The sequence below is a fragment of the Chanos chanos genome, chromosome 4, assembly GCF_902362185.1.
Source record: "Chanos chanos chromosome 4, fChaCha1.1, whole genome shotgun sequence".
NCBI lineage: Eukaryota > Metazoa > Chordata > Actinopteri > Gonorynchiformes > Chanidae > Chanos > Chanos chanos.
In genome coordinates, this window is record NC_044498.1 from 48,181,580 (window position 1) to 48,202,683 (window position 21,104).

The 21,104-nt window shown below is 44.1% G+C and overlaps 1 protein-coding gene across 3 annotated transcripts in view; it reads left to right on the forward strand.

Moving 5' to 3' along the window:
- The window catches only part of gbf1 (golgi brefeldin A resistant guanine nucleotide exchange factor 1), a 65,757-nt gene that overhangs the window by 18,432 nt on the left and 26,221 nt on the right, over window positions 1–21,104 (forward strand). For all 3 annotated transcript variants that reach the window (XM_030772569.1, XM_030772568.1, XM_030772570.1), the window contains exons 4-5: window positions 15,123–15,254; window positions 20,910–21,028. In XM_030772569.1, coding sequence (XP_030628429.1) covers window positions 15,123–15,254; window positions 20,910–21,028 — 251 coding nt within the window. The remainder of the gene's footprint in view (window positions 1–15,122; window positions 15,255–20,909; window positions 21,029–21,104) is intronic.

The window sequence follows — 21,104 nt, forward strand, 5'->3', positions numbered from 1 at the left end:
GGGGGGGTTTTGTTTTGAGTGGGAGTTGTTAGTTGGGTGTTGATGGTCACGGTAAGCTGAAGTTCTGAACCAGTAGGTTTCAGTGTTACTATTGAGTCAAGTTTAGATCTGACTAATCCTTGACTCAAAGCACAGATTCCGTACAACTCAACAGCAGAGATGTGTAGGACAGCTTTAAAATAGAAACATCATCCTTATTTTTTCCAGACAAAACTGGATGGGTTTTGACCCTAACATTAACACCATCAGTACCTTAAAGGAACCCTTACGTACTGGTTACCTTGTGAACCAGCCAGTATAGCCTGCGTTTCAGTTGACTGCCATCACATTTCATTGATATGGCCTCGCGTTTTCATATGTGAACGAGTGTCCTGTCAGAATATGGTAAACTTCTCTGTCAGAGGACTTTGAAAGGCAAAGTCTGGGTGCTTTATGGAACAGACATTCAAGTGAGACCAAATGGACTCACTTGAATGTCTGCAGGGGATAAAAAAAATCCTGATTGTTCTGTGTCTAATGGTGAGCACGTTATGTGTTATGAATGACGAGTTTGTGTTATCGCTGCAGACCACAGTCACAATTCAAATGCCAAAAGTATTGTATTGTACGGAATTTCAGTATCTATTGGACGAATAGTTCAGCCTAGCTAGCTTATTTTGTGTGAGTGTTATCCTGTCTGTCAACAAAATGTATTTGTTTAAACTTTTTCTTTTAATACAATTACAAGAAATAATATTGTCGTAGTGTTTATTCTCTCTCCCTGAAATAGATAAACAGCACTTGAATTTTTTTTTTTTTGGTTGAGTGCATTGGAAAAATCCAATGCACGCAGTATAGCAAACACAACGTAACGGATTCTGCAGTACAGCCATGCTATGTCCATACACGCCTCCGCTGGAAAGCTCTGCTAGAAACCGACACAGTGTGATCGCGGCTTAAGTCAAACTCTCTCTTAAATCTCAACTGTGTTGCCCTACGCTCACAACAGATCAGGCGTGAGTCGTCATTGAAAAACTAGCTAGTTTTCTCCAACGTCAGTTGAGATGCACAATTTGGGAGGCACCGTACACTTGGACACTTAAAACGTATCTGTGCAGGGGTGGAGATCCAGACCTTCGGAAAAAAAACTCCCCCAGTTTAGTGTTTGACTTTGTCTCTTTGCCTTGCAAAACGCTGGGCCAGTTTCTTTTAAGGTGACAAAGGGTATAGCCAATTGTTTTTCTGTTTATCAGAGGTGACATGAGCAGTGGCGTAAGTGGGTGAGGAGGCCCCGTTGTTACCATAGCTAAATATACATCCCTGACAGCTTCATAAAAGCTTCCAGGAAGTTCAGTCGAAAATAAAAACAAAGCAACATTTCTAGCTGATTGGTTTTGAAAGGCCGTTTTTCCTTGCTGAATGGGAAAAATGTGGACTTCAGCATTCCATGGCAGTGATGCCAGTCGGATCGGATAGGCGCAGCCTTGCGTGTGCAGAACGAACAGGGCGAGATGGAGACGCATCGGACTGCAAAAAACCTGATTTATGGGAAAGAATCCTGCCATGGGTTTCAACTCGAACAGTAGTAAATATAGAACCAAGTTACTGTGTTTTCCTTTTCTTTTTTTTTTTTTTTAATCTCCAGAGGTAGCCTGTCACAGTTACCACACACATGTGCAAAGATCTCAATTTTGACTTGTTGTGATGCAATTGCTTTTGCAGCCCCCCCCCTTTTTTTTTTTCCAAAATGTGAATTTCAGGTTGGAAGTAGCTGTGATGTAGTCAATTTTGTACAGTCTTTGGTATGAGGCTGAAAGAAGAGCAGTTGAGTTTGATTAAGGATGGGGGCCTCAGTCAGGCACTGTTGAGTCAAGCCACATAAAGCCCAGTGCAAACTTCGCATTCACATGCGGATTACAAAAGATTTGACGAAGGTCAGAATATGTACCAAACTTGTGGCGTTTTTTTTTTTTTTTTTTTTTCCTAGTCTCGTCTCTGAAAGCATCGTGTTTTTTTTTGTTTTTTGTTTTGTTTTGTTTCATGAAACCATGTACCGCACTGTAGTGGGGTTACCTCTTTTGCAAAGGAACGTCTTGTCGAACCCCCCCCCCCAAAAAAAAAAGAAAAGAAAAGAAAAAAAGAACTGGATAGTAAGTAGCGGTCTCCGCTCACACTTTTTTTCCCTCAGTTGTATGAGACATTCTCATGTGAAAGCAGAGCCCAAATGTTTACAAACACCTATCTATCTGTTGCTAGCTAAGGAGAATTTTGTCATGAATTCATAAAGATAATGCACTCTCTGGCTATGGGCCCATGTACTCAGCTGTCCAACATTACCACACAGTACGGTGGAAGAGCCACTTAACGCGGCACGGTTTAAAATTACCGAACTGCTGGCAAACGGCTGTAGTATTCTACTCCAGCGCCACTTCTGTAAATTGTGTTTGTATTTCTTTTTTTTTTTTTTTTTTGCCTCTCCGGTTTTGGGGTAAATTATGTGCTGAGAGATGTTTTATGACAAACAGCAAACCCCAGGGAAGTGCACTTTAGACATCACTAGGAGGAACCGAAATGGGACGTGAGTTCGGCTCGAGTGCCTCAGCTTTTTTCGCTCTTCAAAAGATCTCAGCCTAAGAACAGAAGCTCAGGCCATGCATCTACTTACCTCTTGTTTGACAACTTTCTTTTTCCGAGGGGGAACTGTTTTCTCTCTCTGTGTTTCTGTGTGTGTGTGTGTATGTGTGCAAGCGCGTGCGTGCCGGGCGGACAAGGTAAAGGTAGTGGAAACGAGCACGCACTTTGCCAGTCTTGGCCGTTGGCGGGTACATTGCGGCCTTTTTGGCCCTCCCCCAGCCATTCCGCTCAGACAAAGCTGGTTACAGTATCGCACACATACAGGCTCTCTGGGGAGTAATTTATGACAGTTGTCGCCTTGGTCTGCTAAGCTTTGCAGGGCATCGCCCGCCACTCTCGGCATAGCGTTTCAGTGCCCCGCTGGGGGTAAACCCGATAGGCTTTAATGTTTGCCCACTGCCGAGGCCCTGTGGCATCAACGCGCAGAAATGCCGTCCCCTCACCCCGTGTTGTCCAAAGTCGCCCGCCGTCGCCATGGAGAGAGAGAGGCTGGCAATTGGGAACGTAGTGTAACTCTAGGAAACTTTAAAAAAAAAACCCCAAACAAACAAACCCAGAATCTAAAAAACTCATGGAATCTCTTTATTTTCTTACTTGGTGCGGAGCTTATCAAATAAGTAAGCGTTGATAAGGCCCATTTTCAGTGTTTTATTTAGTACATCTGCTTTTTTTTTCCCTCTCCAGATACTGATTGGCTCTCTAGAACCTTTTTTTTTTTTTTATAGAAGCCATCTTTTTAGTGGTCAGGAATATGGTCTGACTGTGTGCTTTTGTGTGCTGGCCAGTCCCTTTTCCAGTTTAATGGGTTAAAAAGATAGTGACTCCACAGAAGAATTTTGTTGTGACGTCCCGTGCTCCATGAATTAGATCCAGAATCTTGAGCTATAAAAGTATATTTCTGTGGACTTGATAGTTCTGACAATACTGCTGGAGTATTTTTCTTCCTTGTTCTCATGTTTGTGGCTTCGTTTGCAAAGGCTTCTGGGATTTGAGTAAAAAGAGTATTGTAAGCCTCTGGCAGACTCTGTTACTTGATTAGAAATTACTAGCTGTGAAAACATGAATTTAGAGTGATGGCTGATTGATCAAACGTTTAATTAATGACTTGCCCTGCGGTCAGCGCTGAGACGGTTCCCTGTGATTCTGGTGTTCGGTGATTTTCATATAAACGGCATTTTAAACCGACTTTCTTTGTATACATTCCTTTTTTTTTTTTTTTTTTTTTTTGGGGATCAGTCTGGTGTGAGACTCCAGTGTTTATTTCTGTGGTGCTCTAATGCCCCCCCCCCCACACACACAAATTAGCCCAGATCCTGCACCCCCCCCACCCCAGTAAAACCCTCATTAATGCTCTTTTGCTGCGTTTTGGCTCTTCCTGGCTAGGCTGCCGGGCTCTCTGCCCTCTCACGCACCCACAGTAAACTGAAACAGCTCAGATTAAGATTAATCCTCCTTAATGCGGCGGCTCGTAATATAGTCATTAGGTGACTTGAGCCTAATCCAGCCCACCTAACCGCTGTGCTTTATAAAACACACACGCAGGATTTGCTGTCAATGCTTGGAGGCTGGAAAGACCGATCCACACATAAATACGGGCCCGTCTCAACCGTTAATAGTGATGAAGGCACCACTGAATGGTAAATGTGAATGAGAAGCTCGCAGTGAACCGCAGGTTGGGTTGCCAGATACTCCGAGATCCGTTCGCCCCGACTCCTGTGCACTAGTAGGAGCTTGGTCACACGGGCTCTTTCAGGTCATTTCGGCTTCCAATGTCCAACACATTTCACAGCAGGGAATTTTTTTTTTTTTGGGGGGACAAGAAATGGTCATGAATACTGCTTTCAATTTTTAAAAAAAAAGAAAAAGAAGAAAGCATTGTAAATGCTCCATGATAAAGCAAAAATAAGCTTTCCTTTGAAACCGAATTAGGCTCGTATGTATTTTCTGTAACACTGTGAGGTCATAAAAGCTTAATATAAAAATTGCCTAATTTTTCCATTTTAATATATCTATTAGTTATTTTGTTTATGAAGATTTTGCCTGGTATTGGTCATAGTTTAGGATATTACGGAACTGTTTTCGTGTAAAAGTCAAAATTACACGGTGAACCAGTTTGCAGCCTGCAGTAACTACCTACATGACCAGTCTAATGAAGGTGAGTCATGTATTCTTACTTAAATATTTACACATCCTACAAAATTGTTCTCGAGTAAAACAATAACAGATGAACACTCTGCAGTATGAGGCTGTATGATTCTGTTGGCAGGCTCACATCCAGATGAACCATCTTCCCCATGTTCTTAAAAAGATGACACCATTCAAATGATGTCACACTCCCCTGCCCCCCCCCCCTTTTTTTTATATATTTCCTAAAAACACTGCATATATAAACAAACATAATACGTGTATATATATGTGTGTATTTATATGTGTGTATATATATGTGTGTATATATATGTATATTTGTATGTATGTATATATACAGAGAGAGGGATGGATGGATGGATGGATAGACATGGACATAGATATATTGATATATAAATGTAGGTAATCATTATTTTTTTGTCTTTTCTGAGTTGAATACAGGAGTATGATTTTGAGGAATTTGAAATGTAGATAAATAAATCGACTAAAAGTTTTCTTTTATTTTTTTTTCCCCTTGTTACGTCGCGCCGTTAGCCGTTCTCTCCTGGTTTAGGTAAGGGCAGAGCGCTGAAGAAAGCAGTAGCGTAGCTGGCTTGTTTTTCCTCTGAAGGAAAGCTTAGAGAGAGACATCTATGCTCCGGAGATAATTCCACTATATTCCTGTTGGGAATAGTTCAGCGGGAGAGAGGCCGTCGTCGAGCCCGTTAAATAACTGACGCTGACGGGGCTCGGAATGCTCCCAGTCCTGCCCAGACACACTCACGGCTGGGAATCTTCACGCTCTCACCAAGTATCACGATCTTCAGGCCAAAAAAACAACCAAAAAAAAAAAAAACCCCTGTTTGTGTCAGCAGTATTTCAGATAGGTACTTGACCTGACCGTAAAGCATATATCAAGTGCTATTTGTTGAGAATGTTATTGGATTTAACCAGTAAATATGTAAATCTAGTTGTTGACCTGTAAAACTTCAGCTCATTGCTGTTATGGACTAAGAAGAACTGTTTGTATATTGTCATCATTTATTATTTCAGTTTTTTTCATCACTGCATACGGGCATGCAAACAGACACACACACAGAAGTAGGAGGCCACCTAAATAGGCAGTTTAGTTTATCCTTGTAGTTTATCCTTCATGAATGATTTAACCTGCCAGAAAACACTGAGAAAAGATTACAATGACAGTCAGCTTATGACAAAACTAAAGAGTTAGATTATGTGCATTATGTCTGAATCCAAAAAAAAAAAAAAAAAAGATAGAAATTTAACATGAAGTCTCTGTTGCTCCCTCACTTTTTCTCCCTTGATCTCTCTTTCTCTCTCTCTCTCTCTCTCTCTCTCTCTCTCTCTCTCTCTCTCTCTCTCTTTTTCTCTGCCCCCCACCCCCCCCCCCCCCTCCACGTTGTGGGCTCGAGAATCGGTGTAATTCCAGGCTGGGCTTGTTTTAGTATGCGCCTCAGTGTCTGTGGGTATTGTGTCTGCTAACACAGTAGCTGAGGTCTGTTGTCTCACTCCACAGTGCGTGGTTGCGGGATTCTCTCATTCCCCACGGGAATGCCATTAGTGAGGAGCTGAAGGAACGCAGCAGGTGAAACAAATAAGGCCCAGATTTTTTTTTTTTTCTTTCTCCCTTTTGCCTGCCTTTTTCTTTTCTCCCTTTCTCCCTCTTTCTCTCTCTCTCCCTCCCTCCCTCTCTCTCTCTCTCGCTCTCTCTGCCTACCCCCCTTTCCCTCTGTCCCCCAACTCTAACTCTCTCTCTCTCTCTCTCTCTCTCTCTCTCTCTCTCTCTCTGTGCCCCTCCTCCTCCCTCAGTCTTTCCGTACAGTTGTGGATGGTAGTAGTCATCGGCAGGGGTGTGAAATGTGGTTAGAGCCGGAGCATGTGTGCCCGTTTATCCTGTGGTGCTGACCATTCTCCCAAGCTTAACCCCTTACTGTACCTGACCCAAACGACCCCCCCCCCCCCCAACCCCTTCCTCTTGTTCCCCCACTCCTGTTCTCTCCTCCTGATCCTTCCACAACCCCCCCTCCCCCTCCCCCTCCCACCTCCCTACCCACACGCCCTGGTCTCTGCTCAACTCAAGACACACATCAAGGCTCCACAAGGGTACGTGTTCTAAGGATGGGACGGAAAGTGCGGGTCTCGCTCACTGTTTGTTTTTCCTCTAAATAGAAGTGCTAATGCACAGCCACCTCGGCTGAAGGGCACACTGTGTTGGCGTAGGCGCCCTGTATCGAAATAAAAAGGATTGAATTGGATTAGATCATGCCCCGTTTTTGCTGCGAGCGGTATGCGCTCCGGGGGGGGTGGTGGGGAGGAGAGGTTTAAAGAAAGACCAAGTCCACCGAATGACTGTAACAAACAATCACGCAGCCATTTTAAAATGAAAGTTAGCTTAGGGATAATCTCGCAGCCATAAGTTAGGGAATAATTTGTAATATTTTCCAAGCCTCTTGCGTTGGCTCTCACTCCTTTTGGGTCTGTTCCACTTCGTATTTGATGCCAAGCACATCAGATTTCTCATGGACTTGGAAATCCCAGATAGACGGGTGCTTGCGTTTGAGTTTTTCTGTCATTTAAGTACATGATTTTCATGGGCCAAGGCTCAAGTCTGTATTGTGCTGGAATGATTCTGGCGCTGAACTTTCCTATTAAACAGATTTACATTAACTCTGTCCCCGTAGCATGGTCAGCAGACGGTTTCACACCCGTGGTTTTTCTACACAGGAAGTCACTTCTTCAGGAAGCAATAGTTAATAAAACACGCAGACAGACAAACACACAAACACACAGATACATGCACAAACATTCTCTCTTGCGCTCTCTCTCTTTCTCTCTCTCTCTCTCTCTCTCTGTGTCTCACACACATGCGCGCACACACAAACACAAACACACACACTGAACGGAACTGAACACTGTGTGCTTGCCATCTCTCAAATGTTTTAATTCAGCATGATAAAACATCCGTTATTTGTAAGTTGATTGAGCGTAAAGTATTTCTTAGCGGAGGCCCATCCATCACGGGCCGACGGCAGGCTGTGAAACACACTGCTGGTTCGTTCAGAGCCTGTTCTGCGGTCAGCAGGAATAATACAGCTTCTGTGCAAAGTATGCAGCATAAAAATATATTTTATGTGCAGGATAACAGGTGTGGAGCTTGACAGGCAAGGTTCATAAATGAAGGCACAGCTCTTCAACGCACCGTGTTTTTCAAATAGTTGTTTTTGCCTTGTTTACTTAATTCTCAGTAACTGAAAAAACCCCAGTCTTATTTTACTTGGGAGACGTGTTAACTTTTTTTTTTTTTTTTTAATTAAATTTGGCAAGCAATCTTTTCTTCACTGATGATTAGCAGAAATTACTCTACATTTCTAGTGTCATTGCTTAAACAAACTCATAGCATTGATCAGATTTAAGAATTTGGAATTTGGAATAAAGTCTCCTTACTTTTAAGCTAGCCGGCAGATTTCCTGGACTCTGTATGAATGAGAAGAAACAATTTCTTATGTTGAAAAATTCACTGAGCTGTTAAGTTGCGGAGACCAGGTTTTTTTTGGACCAACCAACCTGACTTGGCATAATCTGTCTCTTCGTAAATCTGAATTAAATTTATGAATTATAACTTTTGTCATTTTAGTTAAGATTTTCAGAAAATATCTGTGAGGCAGAGTTAATCCTCATCCATGTTGAATGCACATTCTAATGATCAATAAGGCCGTATCGAGTAAAAAAAAAACAAAAAAAAAAAACTAAACTTAAAAAAAACCCAAAACAAAACATTGACTTATGGTCATAGCAGCGCTTGACCCCAGCGAAATCCACAAGCATTTGAATCTCTGGTCAATATGAGTCCAGAGGGCAATTTGAACAAAGCCCCGCAGGTCAAAGGTGAGGCCCCGGGCCTACTGTTTGTTTGTTTGCTCTGTCGCTCGGCGCTTTTTTTTAATATCGGCCTCAAGGTGCGAGAGACAAAGCCTTGGCAGCCCAAGCCTGCGTTTAGTGAGCCGGTAAACGTGTGCAGGGCCCACAGATGAAATGGAAGAGAGAGAGAGAAAGGAAGAAAAAAAGAGGGGTTTGGATTAGGTGAAGTCTGGCCAGACAGGCTCCAGTGTTTGCCTGTGTGAATTAAAGATAGTGCTGTGCCGTCACTTTCTCACTGCTCCCCACAAATAAATACACACACACACACACACACACACACACACACACACACACACACACACAGAGTCACTCACACTCACATTCTCACAGGGAACAGTCTTTATCAGCATTGGCTTAACATTACAGACATTCCACTGTCACATCAATTAGTTGCTGAAATGGACTTTAAAGGCAGTGCAGAGTTTTCGTACTAAAGTTTTAGGAATAAATAAAATGAATATATTGAAAATGATCATTGTTTCAACTCAAGCTGTCATTCAACTCATTTGTGTCTCCTGATTTAAAATTCTGGTGTCAAAGACAGTTTATAGTTTTTTGTCATTGTTTAGTCAGTTCCTCAGAGTCAATTATCAAAAATCACTTTTTGTAATGTTTATTTATTTATGTTCAAAATAGTGATAAAGAAGTGGAATTGTTCCTTACTGTCTGGCCTGAGGTACACTCACAGAACATATACAATACATATGAATGCAAACTATATTTTATCTCTCTGTAGAAAAACGAGCGATTTCACTGCATAATAATAAAAAAAAAACCCCTACATCCTGTTACTTTAGAAGCTCTTGGAAAAGTTTTAATTTCTCTGGGGTTTTCAAATTGCCTGTTTAGGTTGTGCCGAGCATTGTTCAAAGCATTTATCAAATACCACTGCGGCTTGTACGGACCCACCGTATGGACTTCCATAACATTGCTACATCCTAATTGCCCCCTTCGACAAGTGCCAATTTCCTTCAAGAGCCGGAGGAGAGGAGAGAAGAGAGAAGAGAGGGTGGGAGGGAGGGAGGGGGGAGCGTTGCGTTGACATGCGTCAAACTCCTCGCGGCAGATGGATGAGACTGTCGTAGGAGCCTTTTTGCAGGCAGAGATGAGAAGTCTCGGTGGGTTTGCTTTAGCCTTGCTGGCCTTGTTAGAGAGTCCCCTCTCCCCCAGCATTAGGCTCAGGCTGCTGGAAAGGCCCTGGCTCTAATTCCAACAGCAAGGGGGAATTGGAGGGAGAGGTTTGTGTGCGTGTTGGGGAAGCGGGGGTGCGGTGGGGGGGGGGGAGATCAATAACCATCAGTGTTTGGTTTTGGGCTGCTGGGTCGGTCACTGGGTGACTAACCCTAGCCCTCCGCCCTCCACCCTTATCGTCTCGGTGTCATTTTATTTTGAGATGTGTGGTTTTTTTTTTTTTTTTTTTTCTTCTTTTCTTTTTTTTTTTTTTTCTGCGTGCTCGTGAACTGTATCTCAATTGGGCTCAATTGGTCTCTGTGTACGTTTAGGCGATTGAGGGATTTGAAAGGTCTGTAGCGTACTCATTTACTTATAAGGATGTTTGTTGGAAAAGACGATTACCCAAGGCGCGCACACACCCACCCACACACACACACACACACAGACACCCACACACACACACACACACACACACAAACAAATAAGAGCGGTGTTTGTTTCCATTCCAGAGCGTTTTCAGCTGCGGAGCTGAGGGTCTTAAAATGCAGGAGGCGGATTTGATAAGAGAATGCATTCAGTGCCTGTCGTCAAGAATCCTATCTGAGCCGTATCACACCACTGTAACACACTTTCTGTATTCTCCTCAATGTGACGTTGGCATTTCTGTGGAAATGTGTGACTCATCCTTTCTCTTTCTAAGGGGGAAAAAGCAAGAGTTTTTCTCAGTAGTTCTAACCATTCCAACATAGTGCATTTTCACACCCCATCCCTTGAGTTGAATTTTTTTTTTTTTTTTGAAACTTTTTTTTGGCAAAATTTACTGTTTATCCAAATGCCCCAAGATGCACTCTGACACCTCTGAAGCAACCCATTCTTTGACCATCTTGGAATGTGGTTCTCTTTATATGAGCATTACAAACACAACGCTTTCTCCGTTTGCTTGTTTTCAGAGCAAAGCCTTTTTGACTCATGTGGTTTCAACACCAGCGAAAGACTGTAGTGTGAACGAGAAGTGAACGGAGAAGTCAGAGACCAGTAACCGAGTGTTTTTCACCTCATAGTCCACACACAGCGGTGACCGAGTTATGTAAAAACATGCTTGATTTTTTATTTTTTTTTTTTAATTTTTCTTTTGGAACTTTTCTTTTAGATTGAATCTCGGCGAGTCTTACTGGTGAGCACGTAGAGGCAACTGTGAGAATAGGTGCTGAACTCAGCTGTGTTCAGGTCTTAAAGGAAAAATTGGAGCTGGTCCTGGGCTGACAAAGGCCCCCACTTGGCCCATATGACTGAAATATGTGACACAGCAGTCTGACAAATGAACTTATTCATTCTTTTGTAATGAAATTAGGCAAATACAAAGGGAGACCAGCTCCAGTGGCCAACGCTCGGCCACTGTTTGTATTTCTGGTGGCGTAATCATGTGCTGTTCTGAATAGCTTTGTCGTCCTCGCACACACACACACACACTCACACACACACACACACACACAGTGTAGCGCTGTCCCACACCCACACAGACTGACATACATACACACACACACCCACATAGACAGATATACAGAGAGACTGGAAAACATTTTTGTGTGTGTGTGTGTGTGTGTGTGTGTGTGTGTGTGTTAGCACGGTGCAATGTGTGGATCTTAGCAGTGATTAAGTTACACTTGATGGGCTTCATGAGCAAAATTCAGAAGCATAAGGAAACTGGATCCTGGATCTATTAGTCTCTGCCATTGTAACCTATTAGTTTCTATACTTTAGCGTGGCCCTTTGCCGTATGGGGTGTGATTGATGCATGAGTTTGCCTTGCTTTATAAAGCATATGTTTTTGGTTAGCTTTTTCATTACACAGGTCCAGTTCTTACAAGCGCTAGAGGTCTGGCCGCTGACTTTTCTGATTTACTGTGTAGTCATGTAGTTTGAATGCTAAGGCATGCGTAGTCCACCGTGCGCGGCCTTGAAAACTTAAACGTATGAAACCGACCCGTTGTTTTCTTGAATTCTTCTCTGGGTTTTAAGACGTGTGAATTTCAACAGTTCTGTGTCAGTAAGGAATAACTGAGGAAGATGAATGACTTTTAAAACACGCGTACGTTATATCACATCTTTGCTCCCAGTAGCTCCTTGCTCCAGGTTTTGTCCCAGGCTTTTTGAGAGTCCTGTCTGGTATCTTTCCCTTGCTCACTCGCTCTTCGACTACGTGCTCCTGTGTATGGAGAGCTCAGGTCCTTTGTGGCAGTTAAACTCCTCTCTTTGTTTTTAAGCCCTTTCTGCTCTAGTGCCAATGGATGTGCATGTGTAATGTATAGTGTCGGTATCTTGGGGGGGGGGGTTGGTGCCTGGACTGAGACACTGCCATGCAGAGGTCATTTACAGAGGAACAAGCCACACATGGCTGCACAGGACTGGAGTTAAAACAGGGTGTACTTCTCTACTTCTCTCTCTCTCTCTCTCTCTCTCTCTCTCTCTCTCTCTCTCTCTCTCTCTCTCTCTCTCTCTCTCTCTGCTTCTCGTCTCTCGGCACCGTTCAGCATGCCAAAACATTGCCCCACATTTGTGCATCAATCCACACTGTATTTCCAAAGGCTTAATTGCACCGTGCACTACTCTGCAGATTGGTCATATATGACAATGCTCCATGCAGGGCCCTCAGAAACATTTTGGAGCGAACAGTGCTCCCTGTTTTCGTTTACCCTGCTAGTTTGGTGCCAAGGCAAGATACAGCCTTGTGGGAGATTGTTAGCAGTAGTGCCGTATCGTTGCTCATCTCAAAGAACATGCTCTCTAAGGGGACACACAAACACACACAAACACACACACACACACAGTTTGAGTTGAGTAGAAGCCCTTAGATGCAATATACATGGATGGGTGAGCGACCTTAATCCCCTTTTTATTTTTGGCAATGTCACCTAGAGGTCACCCTAGTTATTGTGTGATTCTCTCAGCATCATGCTCCAACACCCCTCTGTCCCCCTCCACCCTGCCCCCCCACCCCGCCCCTCCGCAGACCCTGGAGACTTCTTTGAAGTACAGAGTCATATTTAGCCTTTATTTAAGAAGATTGGCTCGCGGTAGACGAGACAAGGGGAGAGAGAGAGAGAGAGAGAGCGAGTTGGAGGCCATTGATGGAACGCCCGCTCTTGCTGATGGCTAGCCGGATCAATACGACACAATTGAGTTCTCCAATCTGAGAGACTAGAGGCTGTAAGGGTGGCACTTATGGGGTGATCGCCTCTGATGAAGTCTCTATTAGCCTCTATTGACAGATTCATTTGAGCACCCTCTCACCTGGTTCCACCCTCCCTCTCTCCCCGGACCCCTTTTCACACTGTAAAGTAATAGACTCTAAGTCCGCCCTTAAAAGTTGGTGCGGTTGATGAAATGATTTAACACAACAGAGTTATTCTTGCTGGTGTTTTTTTTTTAGGAGCTTGGCAAAGAGTACTTTTACTGGTTTTAAAACTTTTTTTTTATTTTTTTATTTTTAAGGGGATTCAAGTTAAATTGAGAATCCTGTTCTCAGAGACTGTGTATAGTTGAAATATTTTTGCCCTACGAATTTTTTAACAAGAGACTTTTGAACTTTGCATTTTTTACCTAAAAAAAAAAAAAAAAAAAAAAAGAAAACAAGTTATTTGGGGGAAAAAAAAAAAAAGTTAGCAAGAAAAGATTTGCTTTTGGAGGCAAGTCTAAAAGCAGCCTGGCGGACGATGAGAAGAAGTGTGGAAATTTCCAAATGATTTGATATTTTATTTCCAAACAAGCCGCAGGGATATTAGATATCACGAGCTAATGCTTGGCGGTCACATGCGCACTTTTGAAAATTGGCGGAGGCTCGTCTCGTGCTTTGAAGTCTCGGGTTGTTTTTTCGCGTCAAAGTAGCTGCTCTGAGTAGCCCTAATCCGCGCGGTATTGCTCTGCCAGGCGGTTTTTTAGCCCCGGCTCTCAGGAGCGCTTTTCCGTGACTCCGCTAATTTTCTCATTGTTGTTTTACCTGGTTTATATTTTGTAGCCTCTCAGCCCCCCCCCCCCCCCCCCCACCTCCTCCCCTCCCCTGTTCTTTTCTCCCCCCTGATACGTTCAGAGAGGCTGTTTCTCCAAAGCCTCAGTGGAGTGGCCTGAGGAGCTTTCCCATCCATAGATGGAGCGCTAACCCTGTCTGAAGGAAACCTTGTTTCATTGTCCGTCCCAGCTGGTTTTCTGCTGGTTCGCTGAGATCAGAGGTTTGTTTGTGTTGTAACTTCATTGTTGCTTCACATAAGAATTTCTCAACAACCTTTTTTTTTTTTTTTTTTTTAACTACGCTCTTCCTCGCGCGTGGTGGGTCGTGCACCTGGGCTTCGCCTCCCTTTGACTCGTCGGCGTCAGACGCGATCGCGTCGCCAACGCGCGAATGTGCGGTTTGCAGTGTTTACGTTGAAGCGAAAGATGAGGCCAAACTGTACGATGTTTTATATACCACACGTCAGGAGCTCACGGGACGGGTTTTTTTTTTTTTTTTTTTTTTTTTTTTAATTTTTCCCAGCAACTGTGTTCCAGGCCAGGCCAGGCAGCAGAGTCCTTCCCAGTGCAGTCAGTTTTCAGTCATTTTCATTAGTGCAAAATCCTACATCCTACACAGCTGCCTTAAAAAGAGCTCTTGGAAATTGAGTTGTAATAAGATATCTGGCACTGCCAAGGTGAACAAGAGGACCCTCCAATCTTGCAATCTCTCGCTCTTTCTCGCCCTCTCCCCCCCTCCCTCTGTCTCTCCGACACACACACACACACACACACACACACACTCACTCTCTCTCTGACTCCCTGTTGGTCAAACCCCCTGAGCAGTTGATTCCTTTTTATACCCCTTAACGCACAAGGGCTTTTTATACAATAATTCACTGGGTAACTGGGTAAGAACACTAAGCTATGAATAACAGTGCTCTCTGAAGAAACCTTTGTCTCCTGTCTGCAGTCACTGCAACATTTCAAATCATTGTTTTCACGTTTTGAGACATGGATGATGGAAAATCCTTTCGAAACAATGTGATTGCTCAGAATAATTTTGAATTGTAAACCTTTGACGATAAAGACAGGGTGTTTTAATGTGGCACTGCATATTTGAATTGTTCTACTCGGGTAAGTTATCCAAGGGTTACCGTGGAACGATCAAGCCCGTGTGAAGTTTGACGAGAGAGGATACAGTCGTGATTCGGGTACTGCCGGATAGCGAAAGGTAAATGGAAATGCGACGTCTTGACCTTTTCTTCTCTCTCTCTCTCTCGTTCCAGACTTGTCTGATGTGGAACCCAACGTGTTTCTCAGGCCGTTCCTGGAAGTTATCCGTTCTGAAGACACGACTGGACCAATCACAGGCCTTGCTCTTACCTCAGTCAACAAGTTCCTGTCTTATGGCCTTATAGGTAACCAGCACAGACTCGAGACAAGACCAAAGTCCATGGCTTCTGGATAGTTCTGTAATGTCCTTACACATCCCAACCGTTTTAAAAGAGGAAAAAAAAGGTGTTAGAGCACAGTGTTTGTTTTCCCGTTGTCAGATGGACTCATTTAAGCGTTGACAAAGAGCAACTGGCTCTGTTTTTGTTTTGGAATATTTGCCAGAGTTGTTCTATCTCATAAAAGATGACGGAGTGAAGACCCCCCCCCCCCCCCCAAAAAAAAAGCCCATTCACAAATAAGTCCACAGTAAGTAGTTGGTTCCGGCGGTAATAAATTTCATCGTTTAGTTTAACGAACAAATGCTGAGTTGTATGGAAAACCGATGTCCGTTTTATTTGCCACGTATGAAAAGATAGCATTGTTAATCAACGCTGTTAGCTTTAGCGCGACGCAAGCCAAGAACATTAATTTATCCCTGCCACTGACGCATGAGCATTTTTTTCTTTCCTTTTTTTTTGAGGAGTGATTAGCACAGACTGTCCTTAGCCTCATCAGAGAAATATGGCGAATGTCTGCCAGTCGCTGTCCAAAGTGTGAAATGAACACACATCCCCAGATGTTAGCCATCAATAATTTTTTTTTCCTCCCCCCCCCCCATAAATAGCAGAAGTTGTTGAATAAATACTCTCACAACACTGTCAAGCAGCTGTATAGTGTGCACAACAAACCAGAGAGAGAGAGAGAGAGAGAGAGAGAGAGAGAGAGAGAGAGAGAGAGAGAGAGAGAGAAAGAAAGAGAGAGAGAGAGAGAGAGAGAGAGAGAGAGAGAGAGAGAAAGAAAGAGAGAGAGAGAGAGAGAGAGAGAGAGAGAGAGAGAGAGAACGATACGGCCTGACCTTAAATGATACTTCTGCTTCAGAAATGAGCATCCCCTGCCCCCCCCCCCCAAAAAGTTTTCATTGTTAAGGTTTTTGCGTACTACTGAGACCAGAGGCCTCGTGCACGTAGGTCTACTCCGGAGTGTTAAGTGGAAAGAAATAACAATATTTGCCATGGCAACTGGTCCCCCCCCCCCCGCCCACCCCCCTCTCTGTTTATATCTCTACAGTTGATTCTTTTCCTGCGGGGGTGACACATGCCGCATGCCTGTTTGTGGATAGAGACGCCGTTGTCTTTGACTTTCGGCGATTACCTATTATTCTTTCTTTGCCTCCGCCCACTGAGCCTGTGTGAGCTCTAAGTATTATAGCTGAATTTATATCATGTATAAATAGGAGTGAGTGCGGAGGGCAGGCCATGCTCTGTGTGCTGTATGAATGTAAACAGTATGGCTTTAACATCTCTTTTGAAATGAAACACACACACACACACACACACGCACACACATCTGAGATCCTGCACACCTTTCACAAATGACTGGCGGACTTGCTGAGACCTGCTGTCACTCTAAATCCAGTGCTTCTTCCTAATCCCTCTGCCCCCCCCCCTGCCTCCCCCCCTACAGCATCTCATCAACAGGGCTCATGGGGACTGGTTACCATGGCAGCCAGCCCTGCAGCCTCAGGACTATGGGTCTTCCTGCACTAGGATGAGGGATGATACGCACACACACGCACACACACACACACACAGCACCAGTTCAAATTAAGGCTTGGAATGTTTTCAAACAATGTGAGCATCAGCCTATTTAACTGTAAACCCAGGGACCAGATTGTCTCATCACCTAGTTACTTCTTTTATACTGTCCGTCATCAGGCCCGGCACTTTGCAATAGTTGTCTTTCGCTACTATTTATGTTTCTTTCTAAATGTTCTGCGTTTGCTGAAGTGTATATGAATGTTGATTACCTTTCTAAACCAAATTAGCTGGCTGTTATTGTCTGCAGTTTATAGTGATGAGATTTTTTCTCTCTATGTCTTGCTCTTTGTACTCTCTTTCTCTTTCTCTCTCTCTCTCTCTCTCTCTCTCTCGTTTGCTCACACACTCCCTCTCTCTCGCACACAGTCTCTCTGTCACACACACACTCTCTCACACCCTCACTCTCTCTCTGTCACATACACACAGTCTCTTTCACACGCTCTCTCTCTCTCTCTCTCTCACACATACTCACACGCACACTGCACACGCGTTAACGCACACAAACACACACACACACACACACACACACACGCACGCACACTGGCTGGCTCACAGAGTCCAGAGCTGTGTTAATCCCAGGTGAGCACTGCTTAGGAGCGTGACATATTAATGCACTGGTAGGAGAGTGTGATTAAATGACCTTTAGGCATCTGAGAGGCTGTGTGCTGAATGATGGTTTGTGCTCATTCACTCTGTACTAATCTACCATGAAGACTGACATTATCATTACTCCAAATTAGCATTCCATAGATGAAACAGACACTCAGAACGCTATAGCACACACAGTTAAAGCTCCTGCCCACTCAGTACAACACGACATCTCCTTATCTGCCCCACTGTCTTACACGGTGTGTGTTGGCTGTATAACGTTTTTTTTAAATACCACCCCTAAAAACAGTCATAAGAATCAGCCAGTGCAATGCTGTTTCCTTCACACGAAATCACTTCTTTTTGACGCATGTAAGGAGTGAGGAGGAGGTGGCATAGATTTTCTCCAGAGGGTGCAGAGGTTAAACATTGATATATGGAGCAAAGAGTGGGTCCTGTCAAACACTGCCATCTACTGATCCTACAGGGAAACGCGGCAGGTCAGACCCTCAACAGGTAGCGAGTAATTCAACATTTAGTTGTTTTTTTTTTTTCTTTAGAGAATAAATACCTTTAATCTTTTAATACCTTTTGATCTCTTTCTTTTTGATTCAGTTACCGGATATCAAATGTAAAAGCGGTTTATTCCAGATGGGAAAGTGAAACGGTATTGAGACTGTCAGTTTGGGGCTGTAAAGCCGGGCTGATTCTCAGCTCCTTTTGTTTTTAAGAGCGTAAGTGTACACACACGATACAGCAGCGTCCTGGCCCAGGGTTTAGGCAAGGGTTTGCACGTATGATACGGCAGTGTCCTGGCCAAGGGTTTAGGCTAAAGACCCCCAGCATGTCATCCTTATCAGCCAATCACTGATGACAGCTTCTCCCTGTTGTCTCTTTGTCTCTCTGCCTCCTGTGTGTGTCTATGTGAGTGTGTGTATACAGTGAGATCTGACCCCCTGAGTCTTTAAAGCTCAATGGGGGATATGCACACACACTAACACACACACACAGACACACACACAGAGACACACACACGCACTTACGTAGTCTTTTTCTCTCTCCCACTCACACATGCATAGTTCATTTAGTGAGGGCTAATTCCCCTCAATCTCCGGCCTGAGGTCGACTGGCTCAGGGGGACGGCTCTACTGACAGACATCCCCATCTCTCTTTTTTCCCATCTCTCTTTTTTCCCAGGCCTCTCTCTCTCTCTCTCTCTCTCTCTCTCTCTCTCCCCTCTTTCTCTTTCTCTTTCTCCTTCTCTTTCTCAGTGAGTACTGATCCTGCAGAGGTCCATCAGGGGCATCCCATTTCAATAACTATGTTAGTATTTCTAGCTCACAGTATTTGGGGGGGGAATAGTCTATCACACTATTTTTGACCTCACAGACAGCAAGGCTAGAGGCACTTTCAAATAAAAGTGAGAGAGCGAGAGAGAGAGTTGTTTTTACTGATTTTCTTATTTTGTGCAGTTCACCAAGGCAACAGGTGAGCAATCTTAACAGATCTCACATCTCATGGAAAACCATGCCGTCTATTGTTTGGTTTTAAGAGCAGGGATCAGAGCACTCGTATGTGCCAGGAGTCTTTTTCAACGTTATACTCAACACACACACGCGTACACACACACACACTCACACACACACACACACTCACACACACGCACACACAAAAAACATACACCCACCCACTTTTCCCTTACTGAGCAGCTCTTTTCATTATGGGATAGTGTCTGAATGTACTTTTTTTAACCTCTTACAACAGGACAGCTGTTCTAACCCCACTCTTCCCCTCTCCCCCTCTCTCTCCCTCTCTCTCTCTCACTCACACACACACATACACACACACACACACACACACACACAGACTTATACAACCCCCTTCTACCCCACCCTTGCCGCTGTTATTTTAACAATGACTCTACAGCCTGTCTGTGTGGACTGTGCCAAGTGAGGATTAGTGTTTTAGATGACTTCTAACGTTGGGTTGGATTGCCCATAGCTCTGGTTTCCATGGAGATTGGGTTGTTTTCTTTTTTTCTTTCTTTCCTTTTTTTTTTTGTTTTGCAAGGATCTGTAGTTATTGCGATCACCCTTGCTTGTTTTTTTGGAGTTGTTAAGATTTGATGATGCTCACAGCTCTCTCCATCGTGTTTGTGTAATGCAGAACTCAATATAAATGTGACACACAGAGTGGTTTACATGGACAAATGGGTCTTTCCTATTGCTTATTTGCTATTGTGTTGTGGGAAGCCAACTTTAAGGCCCACTTATCGTGTCTTCAGTACATGACTTCAATAACTGCTGGAATAAAGGAAACAGTGGAGTGAATGAGAAATACGTCGTCGGACAGTGCTTCTACTGAGGTGTAGTTCCCGATCCAATCATGCCAGTAAATGCAATGCATAAAGCTATTGTTACACTTAAAAATGTATACGTTCACAAGAAAAACGGAGTTAAAAAAACCAAAAAACGCAGGCAGTGGGGGGTAAAAAAAAAAAAGTCATAAGATTAGATAAGTCGTCTTCCCGCCCTAAAGAACGTTCCAGATTACACTGCTTGTTTCCCACAGTGAGGGCTTCTGGCATGAGGAGGAGGAAAGCGGGGGGGGGGGGGGGGGGGGGGGGGGGGGGGGGGGGGTATTGTTGCTCAAGGCCATACGGTGGACAGTCTTTGCCTTTTTTGCAACATTTCGTCACTATTAGTGACTAGTATTTGTATTTGTATTCGTATTAAGGCACGTCACATCACCGTTCCTCTTATTTCACCCGTTAACGGCTAGTTCTCTCTCCCTTCGCTTCATCATCCTAATTCTGTTCTGCCCATGACGTGGAATGGAAAAGACGCGCCCCCGCGTCGTCTGGTTCTTCCCGCTCGTTGGTTTTGGCGGTGAATGTGCGGAACGCGCTCCGGTGTCGGCGTTGTACCTGCGCGCAATGCTCCTGTCTCCCCTCACGGGCGTCTCCTGGTTATTAGTTAATGAAATGCTCTTTAAGAGCTATGGGGGGAAAAAAAAACAGGCTGACTCCAGTCCGCTATCTGGCCCGGCTAGGGTTTCAAAACATTCACTCCCGTTGCCTAGACAGCCAATTTGCCAGCCGGCCAACAAAGGACACATCTGGCGATTAGATGTCAGACGGCTCGGAGGGACCCTGTGTAGGGACTGTGATGGGTTGGGGGGGGGGTGGGGGGCTGAGAGACAATGTCGTTGTGTGAAATCTGACTAATGAATGTCATAATTATTTCATTATGATAGAGGCTAGAAGCGGCAGATAAGCGTTTTTAAACCATGACAACACGATTGTTAGAGCTCTCTCCTCAACCGAAGGCGTTTGTCAATCCAGGCATTTATATGAGTGTCAGTGAAATGCTGTAGGAGTGATGTATATTTGTATATGTTTTGGGTAAGTTAATTTAAGTTATTTGTGGTATGATACTGTTGCTGTCTCTGCAGACTCTAACCATGAAGGGGCAGCTGAAAGCATTGAGAACATGGCCGACGCTGTCACTCACGCTCGGTTCGTGGGCACTGATCCCGCCAGCGATGAAGTGGTGCTGATGAAAATCCTCCAGGTAACCCAGTTTAACGCCCATACAGCGTGAACCAGGACAACCTAAAGAAAAAGAGACACCCATAAGCTTAACCTGT